Raw genomic sequence first — 26,472 nt, forward strand, 5'->3', positions numbered from 1 at the left:
TTTTTTTTTTTTTTTTTTTTTTGCCATTTCTGTCATGTTTTTTTATCCATGTGGTATAATCATCCAATATATTGTTAACCCTTCCTTTTATCACTAGATCCACGTTTTTGACCTATATAATTTTCTTTGTGTCTGAAGAACCACTTTTAATCTTTCTTTCAAGTCAGGTGTGCTGGCAGTGATTTTTCTTGGTTTTTGCTTGTGTTACAACTTGCTGTGATTAAGGAATTATAATGAGAAAGTGATGGGGCAAGGGTGTATTGGGCCTTGTAAGTCTTGGGAAGAAGTTTGAATTTTATTTAAATTTTAGTGAAAAGGTTTTGGTCTGGAGTTTTCATATAATCTAATTTATTTTCCAATAAATAAATAAATAAATAAATAGGCGGCTTTGTGAACAATGACATAGATTGAGGGAAGAAGACTGGAAGTAGAAGATGGGTTAGGAGGCTTTTATAGTAGATAAGAGCATTGTTTGGACTAGAGTGGTAGTAGTGGTAGACAGAAAAATGGATAGATGTGAGGCTTATTTTGGAAGTGGGTCTGACATGACTTGCTGATGTGAGGAGTAAAGAAATGGAGGTGAAGATGATATCCAGGTTTCTTGTTCAAGTAACTTTGTAGAAGATGGTGCTGTTATTTATTGAAATGGTAAATCGGGACTGGAAACAATTTTGGAGGAGACATTAGGAATTCCATTTCGGTCATGTTTCATTTAAGATACTGATAAGACTTCCACGTGGAAATATCAAGTAGAGAGGTAGATTTCAGGGCAGGAATTTAGAGAAGACATTTGAGTTGGGGTAGAAGTTTGGAAGACTGTTAGCCTATAGATGGTATTTTCATCCATGACAATGAGAGACATTACTTGTGTGTGAGAAGGGAAAAGGTCAGGATCTGAACTCAGGGAATTGCCAACATTTAGAAATCAGGTAGAGGAGCAGCAACCTGAGAAGGACTTGAAGGATTAACCAAAGAAAGACATCTGGAATATGTGGTGTTTTGGCAGTTAAGGATTCATTGTGCAGTCTGAAAGAGTAAAGACATGGCTTGTAACACATTCCGCATTTTTAGAAACATAATATACAAAGTGAGAAAAAACCTTTAGAGGACAGATGAATGTTGCTGGAAGGATTTTAAAAAGAAAGGGTGTTAACATGCATAACAGAAATAAATGATGGCTAGCTAATTACACTGGTCCAGGATTATGGTTATTATTTTGATATTCTTAAATTTTTGATTTTTTGTAACGTTGGAACGTAATTACTTTTTAAAAGATACACATGTAACTTGAAGCTGGAATCAGTCTTTTTATTGCCAAGAGTGATGGTGTTAGTGTCACCTAATGGCCAAATGGAATATTGCAACTATATTTATAGGCTATAATGAAAAAGGTAACCTAATTAGAAAGAAAAATAACATTTCTGGGAGGATTGTAGGCATGGATCAGTAGACTTACTATGGTTTACAAAGTCCTGTGTTCTTTAGCCCTAGCCTGCTTGTTCTGCCCCTTTATCACATTACTTATTTGGTCACTGAGCAGATTGTGTAATAGGGTTCTTTTTTGTCTTTCAGTTTTAGGCTCAGATATTTTCCTCTCAGAGAGCTTTTTCCTACCACCTTAGTTTGTCCCTATACTTCCCACAGCTACTGTTTGTCACATTAACATGTGTATTTTTTGCATAGCCTTTAGAGTGACTTGGAATCACCATTTGCTCAGTTTCTTGTTTTCTCACTAGTATGTAAGCACCAGAAGTGCAGGCTACTTGTCTTCCTTATTCACTTTGTAACCTCAGGGCTGAGTTGTGTCTGTTATATAGTATATATCTTCAGTTGAACTTAGTTGTGTGAGTACATGAACTTCTGGATATGATAGTGAGTGTTGTTTCTATGCTGTAGAGATCTGTCGAGAAAACAGAGTTACACTGTCTTTGATTACTGAAACATTATTTGCTATGTGAATGCAATATAGAAGCTTTTTTCTTTTTCTTTTTGTTGTTAATAAGTGATAATGTGTCAGGAAAGAGAAGCTATATGTCTTAGGATGTTGAATTCTGTATTAGTCAACTTTAGTTACTCAGAAAAAATATTTGCAGGTACAATATTCGGTCTTGAGGAGATAAGTTTTTTTTTTTAAGTATTTAGATTTAATTAGTACAGCAGTGTCAGTGAATATGGTTTTGTGTCTGTGCATGCATTTGTAGGTATTTCTAGTATCGTTTAATTATTTCCTCTATTAAAAAGAAAAGAAAACAGTATTTCTGAGAGAAATGAGAGAGTGTGTGTCAAGTAAACAGTGATAAATCTGGTTGAGATATGAACTGGTTGTGTAAATTTTTAGGTAACAATGTGACTCCATTAGTCTGGAAACTTAGGATGAAGAGCAAGTACATTTCCATTAAGTGGCTCAGTCCAAGAAGGTAGCTTTCCTAACTTTGAGATAATTATCTAGCCAGTAGGATTCTGCACATGAACCGTTTTTAAAGCTTTATTAGTTCATGTTTTTAATTAGTTCATGTTTTTAATCAGAAGGGTTTTTTTTTTTTTTTAAATCCCTTTCGTTTTTCCAGGTGGATGTGGGAAGAGAAGTTTGTAGAACTGAGATGGAGGTCAGAGCTTCATTACAGAAGGTTAGTGGATCATCTGATTCTGTGGCTACAATGAACAGTGAAGAATTTGTTTTGGTTCCTCAGTATGCAGATGATAATTCTACAAAACATGAAGAAAAACCTCAACTGAAGGTATTTTTTTCTTTTCTACATATGGTATAATTTTTAACTAAATATATATATATATATATATATATATATATATTTGAAACTTATCTCAGGAGATGTGTGAAATCCAAAAGTTTTTCTCAAGTGCTGACTTTCAGAATAAAATCAACGTTTGATTTATCCAGACCCTAATTATTTGGTTTGTATATTTTAAAAAGTTCTTGCTTTTGGTTATTTACCTTTTAATTTGGAATTTTAGGGGGAAGAATAAAAGAGGAAAAAGAAGAGAAAGGATTTTTTGCTGAATTAGACATAATGGTTAAAATTTACATTACTTTATCTGGATGTTTTTGTTTCTCTTACTGCTGGGCTTCAGAAGTTAATGAAATGTTTTGCTTTCATTTGAGAGACTTTTTTTGCTTCATGATTTTTATGTTTTAAATCAGCTGGTAATGTTCCATTGTGTGATTTAACAGTCGACTTGTCTGAATGTTTTTAAAGCATATCTTATATTTTTAGCTTTTGAGTTTTTATTTAGATATAGTCCCTTTTCTTTTTCACTTTTGTGTTACACTTTCTTTTTTTTTTTTTGAGACGGAGTCTCGCTCTGTGGCCCAGGCTGGAGTGCAGCCGCCGGATCTCAGCTCACTGCAAGCTCCGCCTCCTGGGTTCACGCCGTTCTCCTGCCTCAGCCTCCCAAGTAGCTGGGCCTACAGGCGCCCGCCACCTCGCCCAGCTAGTTTTTTGTATTTTTTAGTAGAGACGGGGTTTCACCGTGTTAGCCAGGATGGTCTCGATCTCCTGACCTCGTGATCCACCCGTTTCAGCCTCCCAAAGTGCTGGGATTACAGGCTTGAGCCGCCGCGCCCGGCCTTGTGTTACACTTTCTAAGTCAAAGAAAAGGAAGCAAACAAACTCAGTTATATAGGCTTGAAGATGGTATAACTATCCTCTAGAAACAGGAATAGGAAAAGCAGTTAAAAGTGCTATGTATTATTTATGACTTTTATTTAGTGTTAACTATGGCATCAAAGGTGTATTAGTATATCAGTCTAATAAAATATATTCTGAAAATGAGGTTACTAAATGTTTATGTTAAGAATATATTGTTTTATAATTTTAACTAATCAATGACTTTATTTTTAGATACCTGTATTTTAGCATTGTGTTTAAGACATTTATTTGCTTAGGCTTTGTGTCTCACCTGCCTTTGAGAAAACTGTCAGTCAACTTAAGTGTAAGGAAATTAGCAGGATTCATCTTGGGGGCTAGCAAACAATTGGTAAAGAAATAGAAATATGGTTATGCTATGCTAACAAGAAATATAACCTTTTAAATGATATTCATAATAGATCCTATTTAAATTTACCTATTTTTTCCTTTAGACATGTACATTTAAGGTTATCTGATTTTTAGGATGTGTTCCTAAAAAAGAAAAAGAAAAAGAAGGGCCAGGCATAGTGGCTCATAGCCTGTACTCCCAGCAGTTTGGGAGGCCAAGGTGGGCGGATTGCTTGAGGTAAGGAGTTCAAGACCAGCCTGGCCAATGTGGTGAAATCCCGTCTCTACAAAAAATACAAAAATTAGCTGGGTGTGGTTGTGTACACCTGTAGTCCCATCTACTTGAGAGGCTGATGCATTAGAATCGCTTGAACCCAGGAGACGTAGTTTGCAGTGAGCCAAGATTGCACCACTGCATTCCAGCCTGGGTGACAGAGCGAGACTCTGTCTTTAAAAAGAAAGGGAAAAAAAGATAAATACATCTCTGTAAATAGGATCTTATATTATATAAAATGTAGTTGAAAACTGCCTTAAGTGTTTTATAAAGAATCCTTTTGTGAAACTAATAATCTTCCTCTAATTTAGTTTTATAATCTGGATTTTAATGTATTATATATGTGAAACAACTTCTTAGTGTTTTAGTAACCATATTTAAATATTTAGATTGTTTTAATTTCTTCTAGAAATGAAGTATTTTCATAAAATTTAGCTTCAAAACTATAATAGAATTGAAATAGAATTATCTTGCTCTGTCTGTAGATAGTTTCTAATGGTGATGAACAATTGGAAAAAGCCATGGAAGAGATTTTGAGAGATTCCGAGAAAAGGCAAAGTGGTCTTCTTGTTGATTGTCAAAGTTCCAGTGAGATTTCAGACCATTCATTTGGAGATATTCCAGCCAACCAAACAAATAAGCCATCTCTTCAGTTAATTTTGGATCCGTCTAACACAGGTACTGTATTGAATTCTTAGAAACTATTGAAGAAATGTTATAAAGTAATGGTGAAAATTTTAAGATGAAAATCAGAAAAAATTATTAGCTTTTTTCAAGCTTTCAGTTCTCATTGAGAGTTTCCACTTCGGTGGTCTTATGTTTCTGCCTGTATCTCTGCCTATAAAAACCAGGTCTTAATGTTCTTTGGGAATAAAGACTATGTCTGGGTCCTCATTTTACACTCAGTACTTCATGCATGGTAGGTCATTAACAAGATACTTATTGAACAAGTGAGTAAATACTTGGGCATCACAGAATAGTGTAATGGAGATAGTCTTTCATATGATGTGCCTTCTTACTCAGTTTCACTAGACTTATTTAAAGTTATGTTTAGTAAAACTCTAAGTAAAATATATCAATTCCAACAGTGTATTAAATAATACATATATCTATGAATAATTAGGATTTGTACTTTGAATACTAGCTTATAAGTCAAGATGCTTTTGGGTGCAAAAATAAATAAAACCAAAACCAGCTCCAACTTCAGCTGGCTTAAACACCACAGGTATAGTTTGATCTAGGCTCTGATGGTGTTTTTTGGTAAACTACTCAGCTGTGATCTCTAGGTTACCTTTCTCCTTAGCTGGTTACAAAGTAGCTACCAGCAGAAACTGGTAGGTAAGGGAAACTGGTAGGTAAGGTGGCCTGTTTATGCCTGGTGGCAAACAGAAAGTCTTCATTCTTTTACTGATTTTTAAAATTTCTCTGGTGTCAGGGTCTCATTCTGTCATCCAGGCTGAAGTGCTGTGATGCCATTCAGCCTCCTAAGTAGCTGCGATGGCAGGCATGTACCACCATGCCTAGCTAATTTTTTTTTTTTTTTTGGTAGTGGTGGGGTTTTGCCATGTTGACCAGGCTGTTCTTGAACTCCTGGCTTCAGGCAATCTGCCCACCTCAGCCTCCCAAAGTGTTGGGATTATCGGTGCAAGCCACTGCACCCATCCCTGGCCTATTTTACTGATTAAATAAAAGTTCTGAGTTTCACTCTGATTGGACCAGTGAAACCATTTTCTAGTGGTGAGGGAAATGACATGAACTGGTAGCCATAGGCCTGGGTTACATTCAAACCTCTAAATAAGTCACTGTGACAGAGGGGATGGGATTATCCTAATTGGCTTAGGGAACTCATGATTCATTTCTGAACCAAATGAACCTTGGTACAGGGTAAGTATAGGTGTAGCCAAACTGTTACACAATAGGGCTATGATGCATTTGTGTAGGGAATGTGATCACAATGCTTTCCATGGCAAGGATGATAAAGCACTAGAAAAATCTTTCACTGTGGTTTACCACATAAAGTAGTGAAGAGCGAAAAAGTATCAATAGATAAAGAACAAGCACTGGATACAATTTAAAATCCATTTTATGTATATGCACATGTAAAGTTCTTGGAAAACTTAGAAGGAAACTTGCTTAACCAAGTGTCTATCAAAGTCTTACGTTTTATGCTGAAATTTAAAATCCATTACCATCAAGATATATTGAAACAGGAACAGTTAGGGCATGATAGTTATCACCATAGCTCTTTGACATTGTATTAAAGAATCCAGACAATGCAAGATGACAGAAAAAAGAAATGAAGTGTCATTAGAAAAAAAGTGAAAAAATTCTCATGATTGGTAAAGTATTTAAGAAAGGGAATGGATAAGCTATTAGATTTAAAGACTTTTTGCCAGGCATGGTGGCTCATGCCTGTAATCCCAGCACTTTGGGAGGGTAAGGTGGGCAGATCACTTGAGGTCAGGAGTTTGAGACCAGTCTGGTCAACATGGCAAAACCCCGTCTCTATTCAAAATACAAAAATGGCTGGGCGGGGTGGCTCAAGCCTGTAATCCCAGCACTTTGGGAGGCCAAGGTGGGCAGATCATGAGATCAGGAGTTAAAGACCAGTCTGGCCAAGACAGTGAAACCCTGTCTCTACTAAAAATACAAAAATTAGCTGGGTGTTGTGGCATGTGCCTGTAGTCCCAGTTACTCGGGAGGCTGAGGTGGAAGAATCGCTTGAACCTGGGAGGTGGAGGTGGCAGTGAGCTGAGACTGCTCCATTGCACTCCAGCCTGGGTGACAGTGATACTCTGTCTAAAAAAAAAAAAAAAATTAGCAGGGCGTGGTGGTGAACGCTTGAAATCCCAGCTGCTCAGGAGGCTGAGACAGGAAAATCACTTGAACCCAACAGGTGGAGGTTGCAGTGAACTGAGATCATGCCACTGCACTCCAACCTGGGCAACAGAGTGAGACTCCGTCTCAAAAAAAAAAAAAAAGATTTAACGACTTTTAGGAAGGTTAGCAGCAACAGTAGAAAATAAAAATGCCATTCATAATACCAACAAAAATAACAAGTATCAAGGAAGAAACTAAAATTTATGTAAAATTTTAATAAAGAAAATTATAAAATATTATTGAAGGAAATGAACACCTGAATGAATGGGGAGAGATGCCATATTGATTGCTAGGAGTCAACCTTGAAAAGATGTAACTTTTCTCTAAATTAGCCTGTAACTTGGGTGGGAATTTCAAATTTTCAGTTATTTTTATAAACTAATTCTGAAATATATCGGGACAAGTAGAGGTACACAGGAAGAAAATTTTTAAAAAGAACATTATGTATTAAGATAGACTACAGAGTTACAGTGATTAAACCAGTGTGGTATTGGTTTGTTATAGAAGTAAATCGCTAGAACAGGGTACCAGAAACAAACCTATGTATATAAAGGATTTCAGTACATGACAGAATCCGCTTCACATATCACTGGAGGAAATGGTAACTATGCAGTAAATGGTAACTATGCAGTAAATGGTGTTAGGACAATTGCATCTTTGAGTGGAATAAAATAAAATTAATTTCCTTAGTTGTACATAAAAATTATTTTTAGTGAATCAAATATTTAAATGTGAAAAATAAGCCTGTAAGAAGGAAAAATGGAGTGTATTTTTGTGATTGTCAGGGTAGGAAAAGCCAAATCAGAAAAGGAAAAGATAGATGCATATCATTATAGAAAAATTTAAGTTTGGACTGGGCATGGTGGCTCACACCTGTAATACCAGCACTTTGGGAGGCCAGGGTGGGTGGATTACTTGAGGTCAGGAGTTCAAGACCAGCCTGGTCAACATGGTGAGACCCCCGTATCTACTAAAATACAAAAATTAGCCAGGCATGGTGGTGCCTGCATGCCTGTAATCCCAGCTACTTGGGAGGCTGAGGCAGGAGAATCGTTTGAACCCAGGAGGCAGAGGTTGCAGTGAGCTGAGATCACACCACTGCACTCCAGCCTGGTCAACAGAGTGAGACTCCATCTCAAAAAAAAAAATTTTAAATCTGAGTGCAAAAGACCATTCAGGTTATCTGTTTCTTCTTGAGTGTACTTTGGTGTTTTCATCTTTCAAGGAATTGGTCAATTTCACCTAAGTATGGGGAAAGAGTTGTTTCTCTGTTACAGAGTAATATTTTCTTATTATCCTTTTAATGTCTGCAGGATATGTATTAATATCCTCTCATTCCTGATACTGACATATGTATTACATTTACATACATTGAAAAACCTACCAGTCTAATATATTTTACTTTCAACAACCATACATATATTTCCTTGAGCACTTTGAAAATGCTTTTCCAATGTCTTCTCAACTCCATTGTTTCTGACAAGGAATCTGAAGTGATTTTAATCAGTGTTTTCTTATTTGTAATGTGTTATTTTTCTTTGCTTTTAGTACTTTTATTTCATCGTTTTCTTTTCAGCAGTTTGATTATCTGTGAGTGGTTTTCTTTGAGTTTATCTTTTTTTTTGGATCACTGAGATTCTTGAATCTGTAACTTTATATCTTTAACCAAATTTGGGAAGTTTTCACCCATTATTTGTTGGTAATTGTTTTGTTTCTACACGAATCTCTTTCTCTTCTGGAACTCAATAGACAAAAATGGTAGACATTTCCATACTGTTTTTACAATTCTTTAGGCTCTTTTCATTGTTTTCCCTATGTTCAAGCTCACTGACTCTTTACTTTGTTAATCTCCATTCTGCTATTGAGATCTCATCTGATGAATTTTTAATTTTAGACATTGTATTTTTCTGTTTTAAAATTTACATTGGTTTTTTAAAGTTTTTTTGTTTCTCTGTTGATAGGTTTAATATTTTTATTCATTACAGGTGTTTTCACGTTTATTTTATGGAGTATTATTATATCAGTTTTAAAGTGTTTGATCATTTCAGCATCTGGGACATCTTGGGATTGGTCTGTGAATTATTTTTTCACTTGAGAATAGGTCACCCTTTTGTGTTTTTTTGTTTGTTGAGTAATTGGCTTGTTCCCCAGATTTTTTGAATATTATATTTTGAGACTATTTCTTGTTAAAATCCTCTGAAGAATGTTGACTTTTTTTTTTTTAAAGCAGACATTCCACCTGGTTGTGTCCAGACTGCAAGATCTGTCTTGCTTTCTGGTTCCAAAGTATTTTCAATTCTCAAAACCTTTGCTGTGCTTCTTCAGTCTGTTCCACATGCATACACAGTTAGTTTACACACAGAATTAGGTGTAAACTTCTTCAGCTCTCTCCTCTCTGAGATTTCCCCACACTCCTTGGGCCCATTTTCCGTCTGCCCCTCTGTAGAAAGACAGGTTTCTTTCTTAGAGTTTTTGCTGCTTTGTGCTGTTGTGCAGAATCTCATGTCTGGAGCTAACTTTAGGACAAAGTGGTGAGAGAAACGAGAGGAAAAAATAATAAGAGATTTTCCTTTCCATTTTTGGGTTATAGGGGCCTCTTTGCTTCAGTATTTCAGCCTTTGAGACACTTCTTTTCCTCCAGGTTGTAGATGCTTACAGTACTACCGCCACTACCAGCATTTCAGGTAGTTCTGTGGTTGGGGCTAGCGGTAGAACTGGGAGAGAAAACAAAACAGAAACAGGTCATGATTTCTCAGATACTCTCTAGTTTGCAGGGACTTCTTTTTCTGTTATTTGGCCAGAAAGATTGGATTTCTTTGTTTTGTTGCTCACTGCTGTTCTGCAACTCGGGCCACCCTTAGATCAAAGCTGGGAGGTGATGATGAGAAAAATGGAAAACTCACCACCGTAACAGAGGTTCAGGTTTTTACTTTCCTCTCCAATCTGGCTGTTCCTGTTTACTTTTTAAAAAGAGGCTGGATGTGGTGGCTCACGCCTATAATCCCAGCGCTTTGGGAAGCCAAAGTGGGCAGATCACTTGAGCTCAGGAGCTCAAGACCAGCCTGCGCAACATAGCGAAACCCCATCTCAATGAAAAAAGAAGGAAAGAGTCCTCAGGTTGTTGCTTTTTATATTCTGTCAAGAGTTTTCAGTTACAATCTGTGGGAGAGATAAATTATAACAGTGGGAGAGAGAGATTATAACAGATTATAACAGACTTATCACTTCAATTTGACTGGTCCAATTCAATCATCTTGAGTCTGATTTTGCTTCAGCTATTTTGAAGTTCTGCTGTTAAGGGCACAGTCACTTAGAATTTTTGTGTTTTCTTAATGAATTGACTGTTTTAGCATTGTGAAATATCCCTTTTCTTTTTGTTAAAATTCCTTGTCCTGAAGTCTAGTTTTTCTTATGTTAATATAGCCACTTTTGGTTTCTTATAATTAGTGTTTACATGGTATATATTTTTGTTTTTCCTTTTTTTAAAAAAAAATTTTCACCTATTTTTATCTTTAAAGAGTGTTTATCATAGATACCTTTTGAAAATCCAGTTTGATAATCTCTGTCTTTTAGTTGGGTTTAGACTAGGGTAAGTAAACTACCATCTGTGGGCCAAATTCCACTTCTTACTTGTTTATGGTGTGGTTTGCAAAGTAAAAATGGTTTTTACATGTTTAAATGGCTGAAATATATCAAAAGGAGAATAATACTGTGACACATGACACTTATACGAAATTCAAATTTTAGTATCCATAATTAAGTTTTAAATTTTGTTAAAAAATCTGTGGAGGGTTGTTTTCTCACTTGTATAAATACTTGCATAATATTGTAGATTTTGTCTCTTGGCCCACAAAACCTAAAATATTTATCATATGACCCTTTACAGAAAAAGCTGACCATTAACTTTTTTTTTTTTTTTTTGAAATGGAGTTTCATTCTTGCTGCCTAGGCTGGAGTGCAATAGCACGATCTCAGCTCACTGCAACCTCCACCTCCTGGGTTCAAGCAATTCTCCTGCCTCAGCCTCCCGAGTAGCTGGAACTACAGGTGCACGCCACCACACCCAGCTAATATATATATATATTTTTTAGTAGAGATGGGGTTTCGCTGTGTTGGCGAGGATGGTCTCGATCTCTTGACCTCATGATCTGCCCGCCTTGGCCTCCCAAAGTGCTGGGATTACAGGCATGCGTCACTGCGCCCAGCTGACCATTTACTTTTGTTGTAATTTTTAATATATTTGGATCTAAGTGTACTTACTGTCTTGCTGTTTGTTTTCTCTTTGTCTCTTCTGTTTTTGTTTTTCCCCCTCCTTTCCTGCCTTCTAGATTATTTTTAATGTTCTATTTTATCTCCATCATTGGCACATTAGCTATATAATTTTGTTTTATTATTTTAGTAGTTGCTCTGGAGTTTATAACCCAACTCTTTAACTCATGTACATTCTAATACTATCATAACACTTCATGTACATTGCAAGAATCTTTTGTTACCTTCTAGATTTTATGCTTCTGCTCTCATTCATTTCACTAATACATAGGTTACAAATTCTACAAAATACTTGCATAGGTTGGAGTGCAATGGCAGGATCTCAGCTCACTGCAACCTCCACCTCCTGGGTCTTTTTCTTTTTGGCTTTAAATAGTCTGTTATATTTTGAAGAAATTAAAGAGCAAGGAATAGGTCTTTTTCTCATATTTAACTTCTTGTGCTCTTCAGTTTTCTCTGTATCATTTTCCTGTAGCCCAAGGAACTTCCTTTAACATTCTTCTTCTGCAATTTAGAAACTGCTGTTATATCCACCTGGGGAATATTTTACTTCAGATCTTATATTTTTTCAGCTCTAGAATTTCTTTTGGTTCTTTTTTATGTCTTTCATTTTTCTTCTTATTTTGTTAGATGTTTATCTTTAAATCCTTGATCATATTTATAATAGTCATTTTATAGGCCTTATCTGCCAATTCTATCATTTGTTATTTTTGGTTCAGTTTCTGTACCGTTTTATATTTGGGATTTATAGAGTCATGAATCTTGGTTTACACAGATTTGTAAAATACCTCTTCAAACAACTTCTTTTTGGCCTCCTCTTTTCTCTTTTTTTAAATATTATTTTTATTGTTTCTCCCTAGTTCCCATTCATCTTATATTTTTTATTTTTTTAAGACTCTAGTTACACACTATGTTAGATCACTTGAACTACTTAATCACCCAGGCTCATCAGTCTTATTGTTGCTGCATAAGTGCTTGTTACATTAAGAAAAGTATGTAATAACCTATATGTATATAATAATCTAATACAAAATAATTTAAACATATTAAAATGTATTTGTAGGTTTTTATTTATCCCTTTTGAAATACATTGTATTGAACTGACTGAAACAGGGAGAGAAACATGTTTCAGTGGTTGAAGAATATGGTAGATGAAGTAGTTCATTTTGAATGGCTTTAGTTCCTTAACAAAAAAGTCAGTGGTGAAGTTGCATATTTTAGTATAATATTTAGGAGCTGCAGTGGGGGAATTTGAAATGACTTCTGTGAATTATTTATTAAAATCCTGTCCTACAAGAGGAATCCTGGTAATGGCAGTGTGAAAATTCTGCAAGAACCTAGTTCAAGTGATACATGTATGCTTAATTTTGTGCAGCATGAATGTAGGTAACAAAGGGGAAGCCAAGCAGAATGTGGATTTTGGGTAGGGGCATGAAGGGAGAATGTTATACTACCTGGTATACGCAGATGGATGCTCTCTAAACACAATTGGACCTTGGCTGCCTGCTGTTGTTAGAATAAAATGAATAGTTTTTTTTTTTTTTTTTTTTTTTTTTAAAGAATTTCATTATGATGGGGATGGAATTGGTTGAAGCAATCATAGATTCATTCTTCAAAAATAATTATTTTGAGAAAAAAAAAATTCCACTGGAACACTTAACATAGTTCATAGAAGCCAGCAAACCAGGAGTGAGGGAAGTAAGGAGCTTGACATTTGTTGTTGGTATGAGATGTAACATTTTAACATTGCTTTTTTTTTGCTTAGGAAGTTAGGCTGCTTAATAAATGTGGTGCAGTGAAGGATCTTTACAGTCAAGAGAAACTTTTAACTGATTTACTTTTGTTTAGTCCTCATTATTTTGGGGCTGATTCGCACTATCTTTAGTGTAGTTTTTTTTCTCCTTATTGTTCTATATCACTTGTTAACCAAAAAGTGGCAGGTCTCAATCCGTAGAGGTTTACTTAGTCAAGGGTTTAGTATGTACCTGGGAAAAACATAGGTCACAGGAGTAACTGTGACCTGTGCTTTTCTGGAGGGGTTTTGGGAACTTCAGCGTTTAGAGGGGAAAGTGCAAGAACAAGTTAAAAAAGAGGGAAAGGTAGGCGGTAAGGCAAATGGTTGCTTTCTTGTGAGGCTTTGACTAGCCTCAATAAATCTACATTTTACATGTGAAAAGAAGTAGAGGAAAAAGCCAGTTACGCATTCATCTTAGTGTAAGTGAAGGGATGATTTCTGGTCTTGTCCTGTGTCTGTGAAGATAAGCTGATAATTGAAATTGTCAGGATGAGATTTGACAGAACTCAGCTTTAGAGCTAGTTTATAGGGAGGATACATATTTTAAAAGATTTAGGGGCTCACAAGGAATTTCCTTGTGAGTAATCTGTGAGGGAAGCCATCTGGGGAGATATGTGCCCTTCTATCATTGTGGGAACCTGGCATATGGATGAGGCTATGACACAGGGTTGTGAATTTACAGCTATCTGGGAACAAAAAGAAGGCAGTATTGCGTGACTCGGTTCCCAAGCTTATCTTTTGCTTTGGCATAGTGAGTTTGGAGACCAGAGGTTCTGTTTTCTTTTACATACTTGTAGTCTATATTTTTGATTTTTTTAAATGTAAAGCTTAAATTTTTTCTCTCATCTGAAGAACTTATAGCTAAGTAAGATAATATTTTGAGAGACTTGAAAGTATGAAATGGCTGACTCTGGAACTCTGACATAAGATTTAGGATTATAAAATCCTAGAATCCTAGATTTTAAATCCTAAAATGTTAAAATATAAAAGAAATGAAAATACAGAGAGACCTAGATTTTATTTGAAATATTTCATTTCTTTTCGGGCATTGGCAAGATTATAATGATGGTGGAGTTTTGCATTGACTTTTGAGTGTTTCTTTTTTTGTTTCTTCAGAAATTTGTACACCCAGACCATCTTCTCCAGGTGGACTACCTGAAGAAGATAGTGTTTTATTTAATAAACTGACCTACTTAGGATGTATGAAGGTTTCTTCCCCACGTAATGAAGTAGAGGCTTTACGGGCAATGGCAACCATGAAATCTTCCAGTCAGTACCCCTTTCCTGTTACCCTGTATGTACCAAATGTTCCAGAAGGTTCTGTGAGGTAAGCTCTAATTTTTTTTTTTCTCTAGACACGTATTAAGTCTTTTGGGTGGTGGCAAAGATGTTACAGCAGCATCAGGTGTAGGACTTGCTGTGAACTCACTGTAGACATGCAAAGTAAACATGTTTAGGCTTAAGATTGTGTTCACTGTTTGAAAGGGGGCATTTGAACAATTGTATTAGTCTATTCTTGCACTGCAATAAAGAAATATCTGAGATTGGATAATTGATAAAGAGAAAAGGTTTAACTGGCTCTTGGTTCTGCAGGCTGTAAAGGAAACATGATGCTGGCCATCTGCTCAGCTTCTGGGAGGGAGGCCTCAGGAGGGGAGGCCTCAGGAAACTTACAATCATGGCAGAAGTCAAGGGGAAGCAGAATCGTCTTATATGGCAGGAGCAGGAGCAAGAGAGAGGGGGGAGGTGCCACACACTTTTAAACAACCAGGTTTCATGAGAACTCAACTATCATGAGAACAGCACTGAGGGGATGGCTAAACCATTCATAAGAAACTGCCCCCATGATCCAATCACCTTTCACCAGGCACCACCTCCAACACTGGAGATTACAATTTGACATGAGATTTGGATGGGGCTGCAGATCCAAGCCCATATCAACAATTACGCTTAGAATATTATAAATATAAATAAAACTGTAAAAATACTTGTAATGTGCATTTCTCTATCCTGAATGAGCATAAAAATCTGCCTTCAGCTTGTCAAGTAATAGTGGTTGAAAAAAACTGGAGTGAGCCATAGATTTTAAGTTACTTACGTTAGACTGGAAAGAAGCAAAATGACTTTTTCCTCTTATGCTTAATTAGGAATAATACATTATGTCAGCTGAACCTTTAGTTTCTTTAAATGTAACTCAGGGCTGGGTGTGGTGGCTCATACCTGTAATCCCAGCACTTTGGGAGGCTGAGGCGGATGAATCACTTGAGGTCAGGAGTTCGAGACCAGCCTGGGCAAAATAATACAAAAATTTGCCAGGTGTGGTGGCGCATGCCTGTAATCCCAGCTAATTAGGAGGCTGAGGCAGGAGAATTCGCTCAAACTCGGGAGATGGAGGTTGCAGTGAGCGGAGATCACGCCACTGCACTCCAGCCTGGGTGACAGAGATCCCATCTCAATTAAAAAAAAAAAAGTAAGTCAGACAATGTTATTCTCCTACATTCAGTCTTTGCCTCAGTCACACTTGTGGTTATATTTGAAATCCTTATCATGTTTAGCCACTGTTGACCTATTGCTCCAACTTGTTCATCCCTTCCTCCTCCTCCTTCCTTCCTTTCTTCTTAGCCTGTTTGTGCTGCTATAACAAACTGCCATAGACTGGTGGTTTACATACAACAGATAATTATTTTTCACAGTTCTTGTGGTTGGGAGTTCCTAGATCAAAGCTCCAGCATATTTGGTGTCTGGTGAGGGCCTGCTTCCTGGTTCATGTGTTCTCTCATGGTAGAAGAGAGTGTAAGAGCTCTTTGGGGTTTCTTTTATAAGGATACTAATCTTATTCAAGAGGACTCCCTTCTCTCTCACTCTCTGTCCTTCTGTCTCCCTCCTCCCTTCTCTCTCTTAATTCATCAAAAGAAGATGCAGATTTGTGTGTGTGTGTGTGTAAGATATGCAAGAATATGAAGATTTGTTTACTTGCAATATTAGTACCACTTTCCTCTCCCTTTCTCTCTCTTCATTTACTACATTCCAGTTATCCTAGCCTCTGTGTTCATTCTCATAGGACTTATCAGTCGCACTTCCCGCCCCAGGACCTTGGCATATTATCTTTATTCTCCCTAAGTAAATCTTTCCCTGATTTTCCAATGTTTTTTGTTTCATCTTAGTAAACATTTTATCATAAGAAGACTTCCTTGGTTACATCATGTAACTCTCTTTCTTCATACTGGGCTTTTTTTTTTTAATAGCACTTTTCTTTGAATAGATATTATATTTATTTGCTTATTAGTTTATTGGATATCTTCTTCACTAGATTATAAGCTTGTGAGAATAGCTTCTTTGTATTTTTCCCTGCTGTAGCTTCAGTGGCTAGGGAAGTAAGTGATTTATTGCAAGATTTTAGCAAATATTTGTTGAATGAACAAATAAGCAGACCAGGTCAAAGAGATGAGGTTGAATTTGTCTTGAGCCTGGAATATTCTCTGAAAGTTGCTTTAATCTTTTTAAAACCCTGTCTAATTTGCCTCATTCTCTAAAGTTTAGAATGTGGGAAAACTTAGGTAAGTTCCGAGTACTAAAATAATAGCGATATAAATTTAGAAAATTTTGGTAAAAATGCTTTGAATTTTTCAGGAAGGGGTTTTGCATGTATATTGTTTATATGTTGGCGTCTAAAAATGTCAAGATGTCTTTTTAAAGAAAAATTGTTTTCGAAATGTCTTCTATGTTATCTGTTTAGCTTCAATTTGCCAAACACACCTTGACAGAGATTTAGTGTTTTGACTTGCCTCTTTATTCCTGGGGTTGTCCCCTTACCCCTCAGTTTCTTAATTTCAGATCTTGAAGGGGTCTTGAATGTGTAGATCAGTCCAGGACTTAGGATTGCTTTTTGTTTTGTTTTCGTTTTTGTTTTTGAGACACAGTTTCACTCTGTCGCCTAGACTGGAGTGCAGTGGCATGATCTCGGCGCACTGAAACCTATGCCTCGTGAGTTCAAGTGATTCTCATGCCTCAGCCTCCTGAATAGCTGGGAATACAGGTGCCCATCACCATGCCCGGCTGATTTTTGTGTTTATTAGTAGAGATGGGATTTTACCATGTTGGTCAGACTGGTCTCGAACTCCAGACCTCAAGTGATCCACCCATCTCGACCTCCTAAAGTGCTGGGATTACAGGCGTGAGCCACTGTGCCCAGCCAGGACTTAGGATTTGTGTAGGGAAAGTCAGAGAATTATTTGCTTCCAAATCCCACAGACTCCTTTCAGCTGTTGTATTCTGTTGTTGAATTCATCTTTGGAACCACCTGACCTTTTCTGTGGTAGAAAGGACCTCAGTTGAATAATGAACTGGGGCTTAGATAAACTAATAGGTGCTGCTGAGAATAGAAGTGGGCTCTTTAGGGATAGTCTATACTGTTCTAGACTGGCATTCTTTTTGTCATAACTGAAAAAGACTAGATTTTAGGGATGGGTGATATAGTTGTTACCAGGCATGTATACTTAGCTTTGGAGTAAATGAGTTGGATCATAGGAAACATAAGAGTGAAGAAATTGTCAGAAGATAATAAAGAATTTGTGTGTGTGTGTGTGTGTGTGCATGTGTGTGTGTGTTATGAAAATGAAGATAATTTGTTCTCTCTTGCATCGTTAGTTCCAGTTTATTTTTGTGATTTTTAAGATACTTTTGATTGGCCGGGTGCAGTAGCTCATGCCTATAATCCTAGCACTTTGGGAGGCCAAGGCAGGGTGGATCACTTGTGGTCAGGAGTTCAAGACCAGCCTGGCCAACATGGCAAAACCCCGTCTCTACAAAAAAATACAAAAATTAGCCCAGTGTGATGGCGGGCACCTGTAATCCTGGTACTTGAGAGGCTGAAGCGGGAGAATTGCTCAAACTCGGGAGGTGGAAGTTGCAATGAGCCGAGATTGGGCCACTTCACTCCAGCCTGGGGGAAAGAGCGAAACCGTGTTTCAAAAGAAAAAAACAAAGAAAGGGGAAAAAAGATAGTTATGTTTATATATCATATATTGTCATAGTAAAACTATTTGTTCTTTTTTTTTTTTTTTAAACCTAACTGGAAATATATCTTTGTTCTTCGATAGTTAATATTTTATCTAACTTTTCATTACTGTTCTACAGAATCATAGACCAATCCAGCAATGTGGAGATAGCATCTTTTCCAATCTATAAGGTTTTATTCTGTGCACGTGGACATGACGGAACAACAGAGAGCAATTGCTTTGCATTTACGGAGAGTTCCCATGGTTCAGAAGAATTTCAGATACATGTTTTCTCCTGTGAAATTAAAGAGGCAGTAAGTATACTATAGTGTGGCAATTTGCTATAGAGATGAATTAGGGTAACCTTTTTGAGCTCTAATTTCACTGTTGTATAAATACATTACATAAATTTGGAGCATATTTCTAAAGACAAAATTAGTATTTGTAATGACATAGAACTGAATGTGGAAAGTCAAGTCCGGTATATCTGCGTAGGTAGGGCACTCTCACAGCTTAGCAGTTGTCATAGAAAAATACAACTGGATGAGTTGCCTTTCTACCAAACCATGATAGTGAATTACCTATGCTCAGAAGGGAGAATATTTTTGCAGTTCTCTTATTACTTTGCCCTAGTAGATTGTTCCATGTGATATAAAAAAGTGCCTATAATGATACCTGTTTCTCTGATGGGCTGGATAGTTGCGTATTGCTTTCATTTAGATATTGCATTAAGATTATTTTATTGATCTGTGTGGTTTTCACTGGTGATTATTTGTTTTGTGCTTTCTTGCTCAGAGGCTATATTTTGCTTCAGAGAACTGGCTTAATTAAAAATACAAATGCTCACATAGAGCGGGTATAACAACTTGTTGTCCTTTGAAAATGCCAGTAAGTTTTTTTTATAGCAATTATTAATTGGTAGATTATTGTTAGGAGAAATGGTTTAGATTAAATGCTGTTAAATGCATAGGGAAATCTTCTTTTCTACATCTATTGAACTATCCCCAATTTTAAAATGTTGCACTATTAAACTCTTAGTACTTGCAGCCATTTCAAAGGCATTCATAAATGTGTGTGGATGGCAATGTCTCAGGTATGTTTGCTTGTAAAAAAATAAATTATCAGCAGAAAGTGTTGAAAGCAATAGTATTCTAGCCTGTATCATGAAACATGAATAAATCATTCTATTAACAGGAGTTTTGGGTTTATTTCTGGCCACAAAATGGGAATTCATGGAAATGTAGATTTCTGTGAGTTTGATACAAAGCATGATGTGGTGTCAGTTCTTGTGCCCTGGTAATCAGTTTGCTTTACACTAAACTAAACATGCACAGATGCATAAAATTTAGAGTGTAACTGTAGAAATTATTTGTCAGAACCCATGCCTTATGAAAGAAGTTGAAGTTTTGTGTTTTGTTTTCTAGATGGGGCTTTATCTATTTTTTTCCCCAGCACTTATATATCTATGTGTATACTGACTTCTTATTCAAAATGGTCTGATAGATAAGAGAGTGAATGAGTGTAAGTTTGCTGCTAGTGTGCCTGGCATATAGTAGTGAATATAAATATGCTGAAGGAATATGTATGTTTTTGTGAATGAGGGGGGCTATTTCTGATCCTTACGAACTCCACTACAGAGGTGGGGAAGCAGATGGTAGAATCCTGGCATTTCATGTTGGCAGCCATCATTTAACACACCTGTGTGATTTCTGAATCACTGGAACTCAACAGCAAGGAAATGAGCTTTGAAGACCTGGAGAACCTGCTGCTTGGAGAGAGAAATGCTGCTGCAGAAGGAAACTGAATTGCTGCAAGAGGTTTCCATAACTAATGGTATGAAACTGTCTTCTTTTGGATTATAGCATTCACTTGGGTTTAGAGTAGGGGAAATGTTTGTTATTTTTGAGAGCTTATCATGGTAGGTAAACAGTGGAAAAAAACTATAGGAAATTCTTGGCCAGACCATTTTGGATATAGTATTAAATAAATGCTCTCGATTTCTAGAGAGCATATTTGTTCCATTGCACGTTATAAGCAAGTTATCTCCATCTATTATAAATTTTTTAGAGTGCATTTTAGAAAGTGTTACATTATGCGGGCATTAGTGGTAAAATATATTGTTTGAAGGAGAAATACATGACAGTGGTCGTTAAACCTTCTTATGAAACATTATTTCTTTTTAAAAAAATTTAAAAATCCTCCTCCAGGTAATGAATGAGACATCAGTTCTAAATGAGGAATAACCCAGTATAAATAGAGAGCTTATCCCAGGCACTGTGCTAAGCATTCATTTGATACTCATAACAGCCCCTGACCAGGTTGGTCTTATTAGACAAGTGACTTTATGTTTCTCTTTGCCTGGAGCAGTTCTACTTTATGCTTATTGTCCAGGTTATTACTAATACCCTCATTTTTATTCTCAAAAGTGTTGTGGTTTGGATGATAAATTGTGTGATTACCCTTTGTTTATCCTGTGGCTAAGAGACTGGGTGAGAGAGCTGGGTTTTAAATTGAAGTCTTTGACTTTGAAGAGCCATACAGTTTTCAGTAACAACTTTCCTGTTGCTTACATATTCTAAAACACAAATGTGGATTTTTGTATTTTAGTTATGTTTTATAAAGGAATTTATTGGCAACATAGCTTGCATTCCAGTTACTTTTTGTATTTTATCTGACCCTTTTACAGAAGCTGTCCAACATCTTCCTCTCTGCCCTAAAAAATAATTATGCTTTTAATTAATCTGAAGTCTTTTAGTTACATTTACTGGCCATCTGGTTGTCTAGTTCCCAGAAGTTTTCTGTTCTGTGATGAACACCTTTAGTCGTTAGTATTTCAGTCCCTCTTGATGGGCACAAACTGTTGGCAGATAGTTCAGGAACCAGGTGACAAACATTCTTACTGCTTAAGTATGTACTGTCCAGCAATGCCACACATTTATTTATTTATTTATTTATTTATTTTATTTTATTTTTTTTACAGAGCTCATGGATGAGAGCTGAAGAGGTTTGTCGTTAAAGGAAGATTTCTGAAGCAGGAGTAGCAACATGGCTGCCACTACTGTCACTGTGATGCTTATTTCACTATAAAACCCCTCAAACTGCAGGCACCAACAGTGGTAGAAGGGAATCCCAGTGAGGGTGATGACTCTCTTGGACACCTGTGACACAAGGATTAGGAGGTCCCACAGAAGGGTTAGGACACATTTGACTTGCAACAAACACTTTGCTGTGCTTCTACAGGACCCTGCTGGAGTAGATTTCAGTAATCTATGGCAAAATGGTTGGACAATCCAACCAGAAGTATCTTGAGGTCAATGATCTCTGTATAAGGAGAATGATATGCTAGGCTTCTGCTGAAGAATTGCAGACCAAGCAAGGTATCAGAAAGTGTAGTGAAAAAAATACAAGGAGGCACCTGTTCTTGTTGCATCTTTGTGGATGTATTATATAAAACTTTTAATAAGATACTTTTAAAGTGTTGAGTCTTTTTAAGATTATGTTTCTACTAGCTAGTGTAACCATTCTATTCAAAGCAGATTTTGATGATATTTGTATGTTTTAGAATACTATTCAGTATTAGAAACTCTTGAGTGTTACATTATAGGAGCATGTTTTTTATCATCTGGTGTTAAAGGCATTCAGAAATATTTCTTGATAAATATCAAGGGCATCATTGGGAAGATATTTATTCTTATTGCACTGGGGTTGCAGATATGACACTGTATAAAATAAAACCTGTTCCTTGCATGGGAAAATTTCTTTTTCCTTTTCTTCGAGATGAAATTTCACTCTTGTTGCCCGGCCTAGAGTGCAATGGTGCAATCTTGGCTTGTTGCAACCTCCACCTCTCGGGATCAAGTGATTCTCCAGCCTCAGCCTCCCAAGTAGCTGGGATTACAAGCACGCTCCATGATACCTGGATAATTTTGTATTTTTAGTAGAGACAGGGTTTCACCATGTTGGTCAGGCTGCTGTCAAACTCCTGACCTCAGGTGATCCACCTGCCTGGGCTTCCCAAAGTGTTGGCATTACAGGCGTGAGCCACCACACCCAATGGAAAATATCATTTCTAAACAAATATTTAATTGGTATGTTAGCTAAATGCCTCATTTTGGAACATAATTCAGAAGTTATCTTGTCCATGTTTTCCTTAAATCAATTGATATTTATGATTTTTAAAAAGTTCCCTGGTAATGTGCCTCTTATTTTAGCTCCTTCCCATGAATAATGTATTTGAGCTAGTTGTTTTAAAAATTTTAATACATACCTTTCAAGGTATGTATTTTTCACATTTATTTCTTGGGTGAACTTTTTTTTTTTTTTTTTAAGTGGAGTCTTCTAGGCTGGAGTGCAGTGCAAGATCTCAGCCCACTATGATCTCAACCTCCTGGGTTCAAACGATTCTTCTGCCTCAGCCTCCTGAGTAGCTGGGATTACAGGCGCATGCTACCATGCCTGGCTAATTTTTACGTTTTTAGTAGAGATGGGGTTTCACCTTGTTGGCCAGGCTGGTCTTGAACTCCTGACCTCAAATGATCCACCTGTCTCAGCCTCCTAAAGTACTGGGATTACAGGCATGAGCCACCATGCCTGGCCTTGGGTGAATATTTTCTTGATATATGGTGTTTCTAAACGAGTGGGTTATCTTTCACCAATATTAATGAAAAGACTTCATCTTGGAGAAACTAGCTATGCTATTTATTTTAAATAAATACCTTTGTTACTTAATAACAGTGTTTTGGACTTTTAAGATGTAATACATATTTGAGAATTTGGAAAATACTGAAATAAAAAAGAAAATAAAAGGTGCTTAAAATTCCGCCACAGTTAAGATTTTGGTGTATCTCCATTCCAGATATCTACATGTGCTGTCCTCCCTTCCTCTTCAAAAATAACAACAAACTCAAACAGATATACTGTTTTGTGTTTAGTATTTTCTATAGATACTGTTTTCTGGAGTAAGATTGTATTATTTATCAATAAACCTTTTCCTTCTGCAAAGAAAATGCCCATTCAAGACTATTGGTGTGTGTGTTTTAATAGTGTGACATATATTGAAGTATTTGCCATGGAATGTGTTTTTAATTTTCTTTTCTTAATGTACAGTCAGCCCTCTATATTTGTGGGTTCTACATGAATGGAGTCAACTAACCATGGCTTTAAAATATTTGATAAAAGTGTATGGTTTCATCTGTACTGAATATGTATAGCCTTTTTTCCTTGTCATTAGTCCCTAAATGATACAGTATAAAAACCATTCACATAGCATTTATATTCTATTAGGTATTATAAGTAATCTAGAGATTAAAGTATATGGAAAGATGTGTGTAGGCTATATAGAATATTACCCAATTTTATATAAGGGACTTAAACATCTATGGATTTTGGTATCTGGGAGTTTTGGGGGGTCTTGGAAACAATTCCCCATGGATACCAAGGGACAACTGTAATTGGTTATCCAGTTTGTCCTAAGATACTGATAGTCATTGTTTCTGAAGTTTATCTTGTTAATTCTTGGATTAGTGTTTCAGCTTATTCACAGACTCTAGAATTCACAATTTATTTTAACTCTTGGTAGAAGTGACAACTTGTAAGACGTAGTATTAAATGCAATTTGATTGCCGTTAATGCAGTTAATGTACTGTCATATTCTTTCTCCAAAAGAGAGAAAGATGGAGTCTGATTTTTTTTTTTTCTCCATCATTCTCTATCACTCTGGCTCAGCTCCATATACTTAACCTTTCTATAAAGAATTTCTTGAAGCCTTGCCATCTGTTTTAGAATTTGCCAAGTTCTTTGACTTTTTTTGATATGACCTTCTGATGTGACAAGCTGGCTGATCTGACATAAAGAATGTGAAAAAGAAGAGATGGGAAAAAAGAATAAATATGGCTGGGGTTTAACTCTACCAATGTATACAAAATTACATATAGGTGTTCCCCTGTTTTCACATACAGTGCTTTCTTTAAAATACACTTGTCTGGAAGTAGCCAGAAAGAGTCTTGGCCCAAAACCCCCTAACAGCAGTTATTGTGGCATCTCTACAGTGGGGAATGTTGTCGGAGTTATTAAGATATTATTTTAGGCATATAGAGAGGAATAGGGGTCCTTGGGAAATTTTCATTTTTTAAAGCATCTCTGGAAAAGTTTCTTGTAAAGCCCCGGCTCTTAGAGCCCCGGCTCTTAGAGCCAGGCCAGCAACCTATAATATGTAAATGCCAGCCGTTAGAAACTGGGTCCACCTGACATGGCAATTCCCATGGCCTTCTTGCCCTTGTCCCACATGTTCCTGGCAACATGGCTGCCCACACATATCCTTGCATGTGGAGAGCATCATGGCGCCCTGTATTTGCATATTAAAAGCTAGGGTGGGAGGGCTAGCTTTTTCCGCCTGCTACTTGAATGACATGCCTAGTCAAACCCATCCCCTGAGCCCTATGCAAATCAGGCATTGCCTCCTCCAGCCTCTGCATATATACGTGGTTAGTATCTGTGGCAGGTGGTGTTCTGTCTCTTGGCTTTGGAGCCCCTCTCCCTCTGTCTCTGTATAGGGGAGCTGCTGCTTTTTTTCTTTGCCCTTCTTTCTTGCCTGTTAAACTCCCCGCTCCTTAAAACAAAACAAAACAAAAAATATGCTGAAGTTAAATGTATAAAAAGCAGGCAGTAGACTTTATATTTCATTTAGGAATAGCAAGTGGAGAATACCCAGAGAACTAAAAGTAGTTTAAAGTCTCTGTTTATAGTTGACCTTGTAGGCATAGTCTTCAGTGACATGTTTCTAGCATATTCTTTGGTTCTGTTTTCCTCTATAAACATTTGAATTATTGGGCTAAATCCAGTAAGTATCCAGCTGAGGCTGAACCTTTCTGCTTTTAGCTTACCTAATGATTCCCTCTCATCCATCCCCAAGCACATTCAACTTACATTTGCTGAAGTATAGGCTGTATGTTCTCTCTTGTATTTTTGGTACCTAGACTAATACTTGGTATACAGAAGGTGCTCAAATAATATTTGTTGAATGAATGAGTTTATCATTGTCTTAATTGTATAAGATTTGAGGCCTACAGTTCTTATTAGCGTCAATCCTTTGCTGCTTTTGTTATTTTTACTCATACAAGATTAAAATGGGGATAGCATGGTAAAATACTGAAGAAATTTTAGGAACATTGTGATATAAATATGGTGCTACTGCAGAAGTTGAACTTTAGACTGGCAGGTAGGATTTCTGTAGAGTCGTTAAAAGTTAAACTATTAATTTGGCATTGGGAAGGCACTTTAGGGTAATCATTGATTAATGGGCATAAATGTGGCAATCGGAAGTTTTTGAATGTGTTAGACTGTGTGTGCTTGTACAAGAAAAAGTGGCAGAATATGTGAATAAAACAAAGGAAAACGAAAGACCTCATACATTAACAGACTCTTCTGTTATAGGGAGTATTCCTGTTTTAAGCAAGTTACAAATATTGTATTCCTAGACTAATACAGTTCAACAAGTACTTTGAATTCACTTTATCTAAAGTGAGGGATTTATTAATGTTCACAGCATTCTTCTTACCTATAATTTCCATTGTGACATATTGAAAATATTTTTTTAACCCATCACATTTCACCTTGTTTTCATTGTCAACCTATGGGTGGGCTGAGAGATTTGGAGAATCTTTGGTGCTTCAGGCTCACAAGTTTGTGATGATCTGATGCATCTTTTGGAACCAAGAAGGAGAATAATTTCTGGAGAAGTGTTGGATTTAGAGTACTTCTTCACTTTGAGGAAAGAAGATGAGCTATACACACAAACACACACACATATGTATATCCATATATATGTATGTATGTATAAAAGTAGTCAGTAGAGTGGCCTAATACCAATAAAATAGATAAGAATAAGACCATTTCAGCATTCATTCTGGGAACCCAACACTTTTATAGCAGAACGACATTGAGTAAAAATGCTGGTAGCTCTTTATATTACTGGCTTTAGCAATAAAGCCAGTATCTACTTTATTCTATGGTTCTGTATCTAGCCCCCAGAGGCTGAGGGAAGTGAAAAGAGAACTTGGGAGACTTGGGCTAAAACCTTGTTTGTGAGAGAGTGTTGGGAAGATTCAGATACTAATATCATTTTAGTAAATCATCTTAAGATACATTCAATTTCGTAGTATATTTTGAAGCCTAGAAATATCTATAAATATAGTTTATTTTGTGAACTTAAATTAATTCAGTATCTTTATCACCATGTTTAAATGTCAGAGTTGAGAGAAGCAA

The 26,472-nt window shown here is 36.5% G+C and overlaps 1 protein-coding gene across 2 annotated transcripts in view; it reads left to right on the top strand.

Annotated features, from left to right (window-relative positions):
• The window catches only part of RABGAP1L (RAB GTPase activating protein 1-like), an 828,259-nt gene that overhangs the window by 74,992 nt on the left and 726,795 nt on the right, over positions 1-26,472 (top strand). For both annotated transcript variants that reach the window (XM_011981419.1, XM_011981418.1), the window contains exons 2-5: positions 2,568-2,738; positions 4,755-4,947; positions 14,330-14,540; positions 18,350-18,524. In XM_011981419.1, the coding sequence (XP_011836809.1) occupies positions 2,601-2,738; positions 4,755-4,947; positions 14,330-14,540; positions 18,350-18,524 (717 nt within the window). In that variant the 5' untranslated portion in view covers positions 2,568-2,600. The remainder of the gene's footprint in view (positions 1-2,567; positions 2,739-4,754; positions 4,948-14,329; positions 14,541-18,349; positions 18,525-26,472) is intronic.

Source organism: Mandrillus leucophaeus, unplaced genomic scaffold (assembly GCF_000951045.1).
Source record: "Mandrillus leucophaeus isolate KB7577 unplaced genomic scaffold, Mleu.le_1.0 Scaffold226, whole genome shotgun sequence".
Taxonomy (NCBI): Eukaryota; Metazoa; Chordata; class Mammalia; order Primates; family Cercopithecidae; genus Mandrillus; species Mandrillus leucophaeus.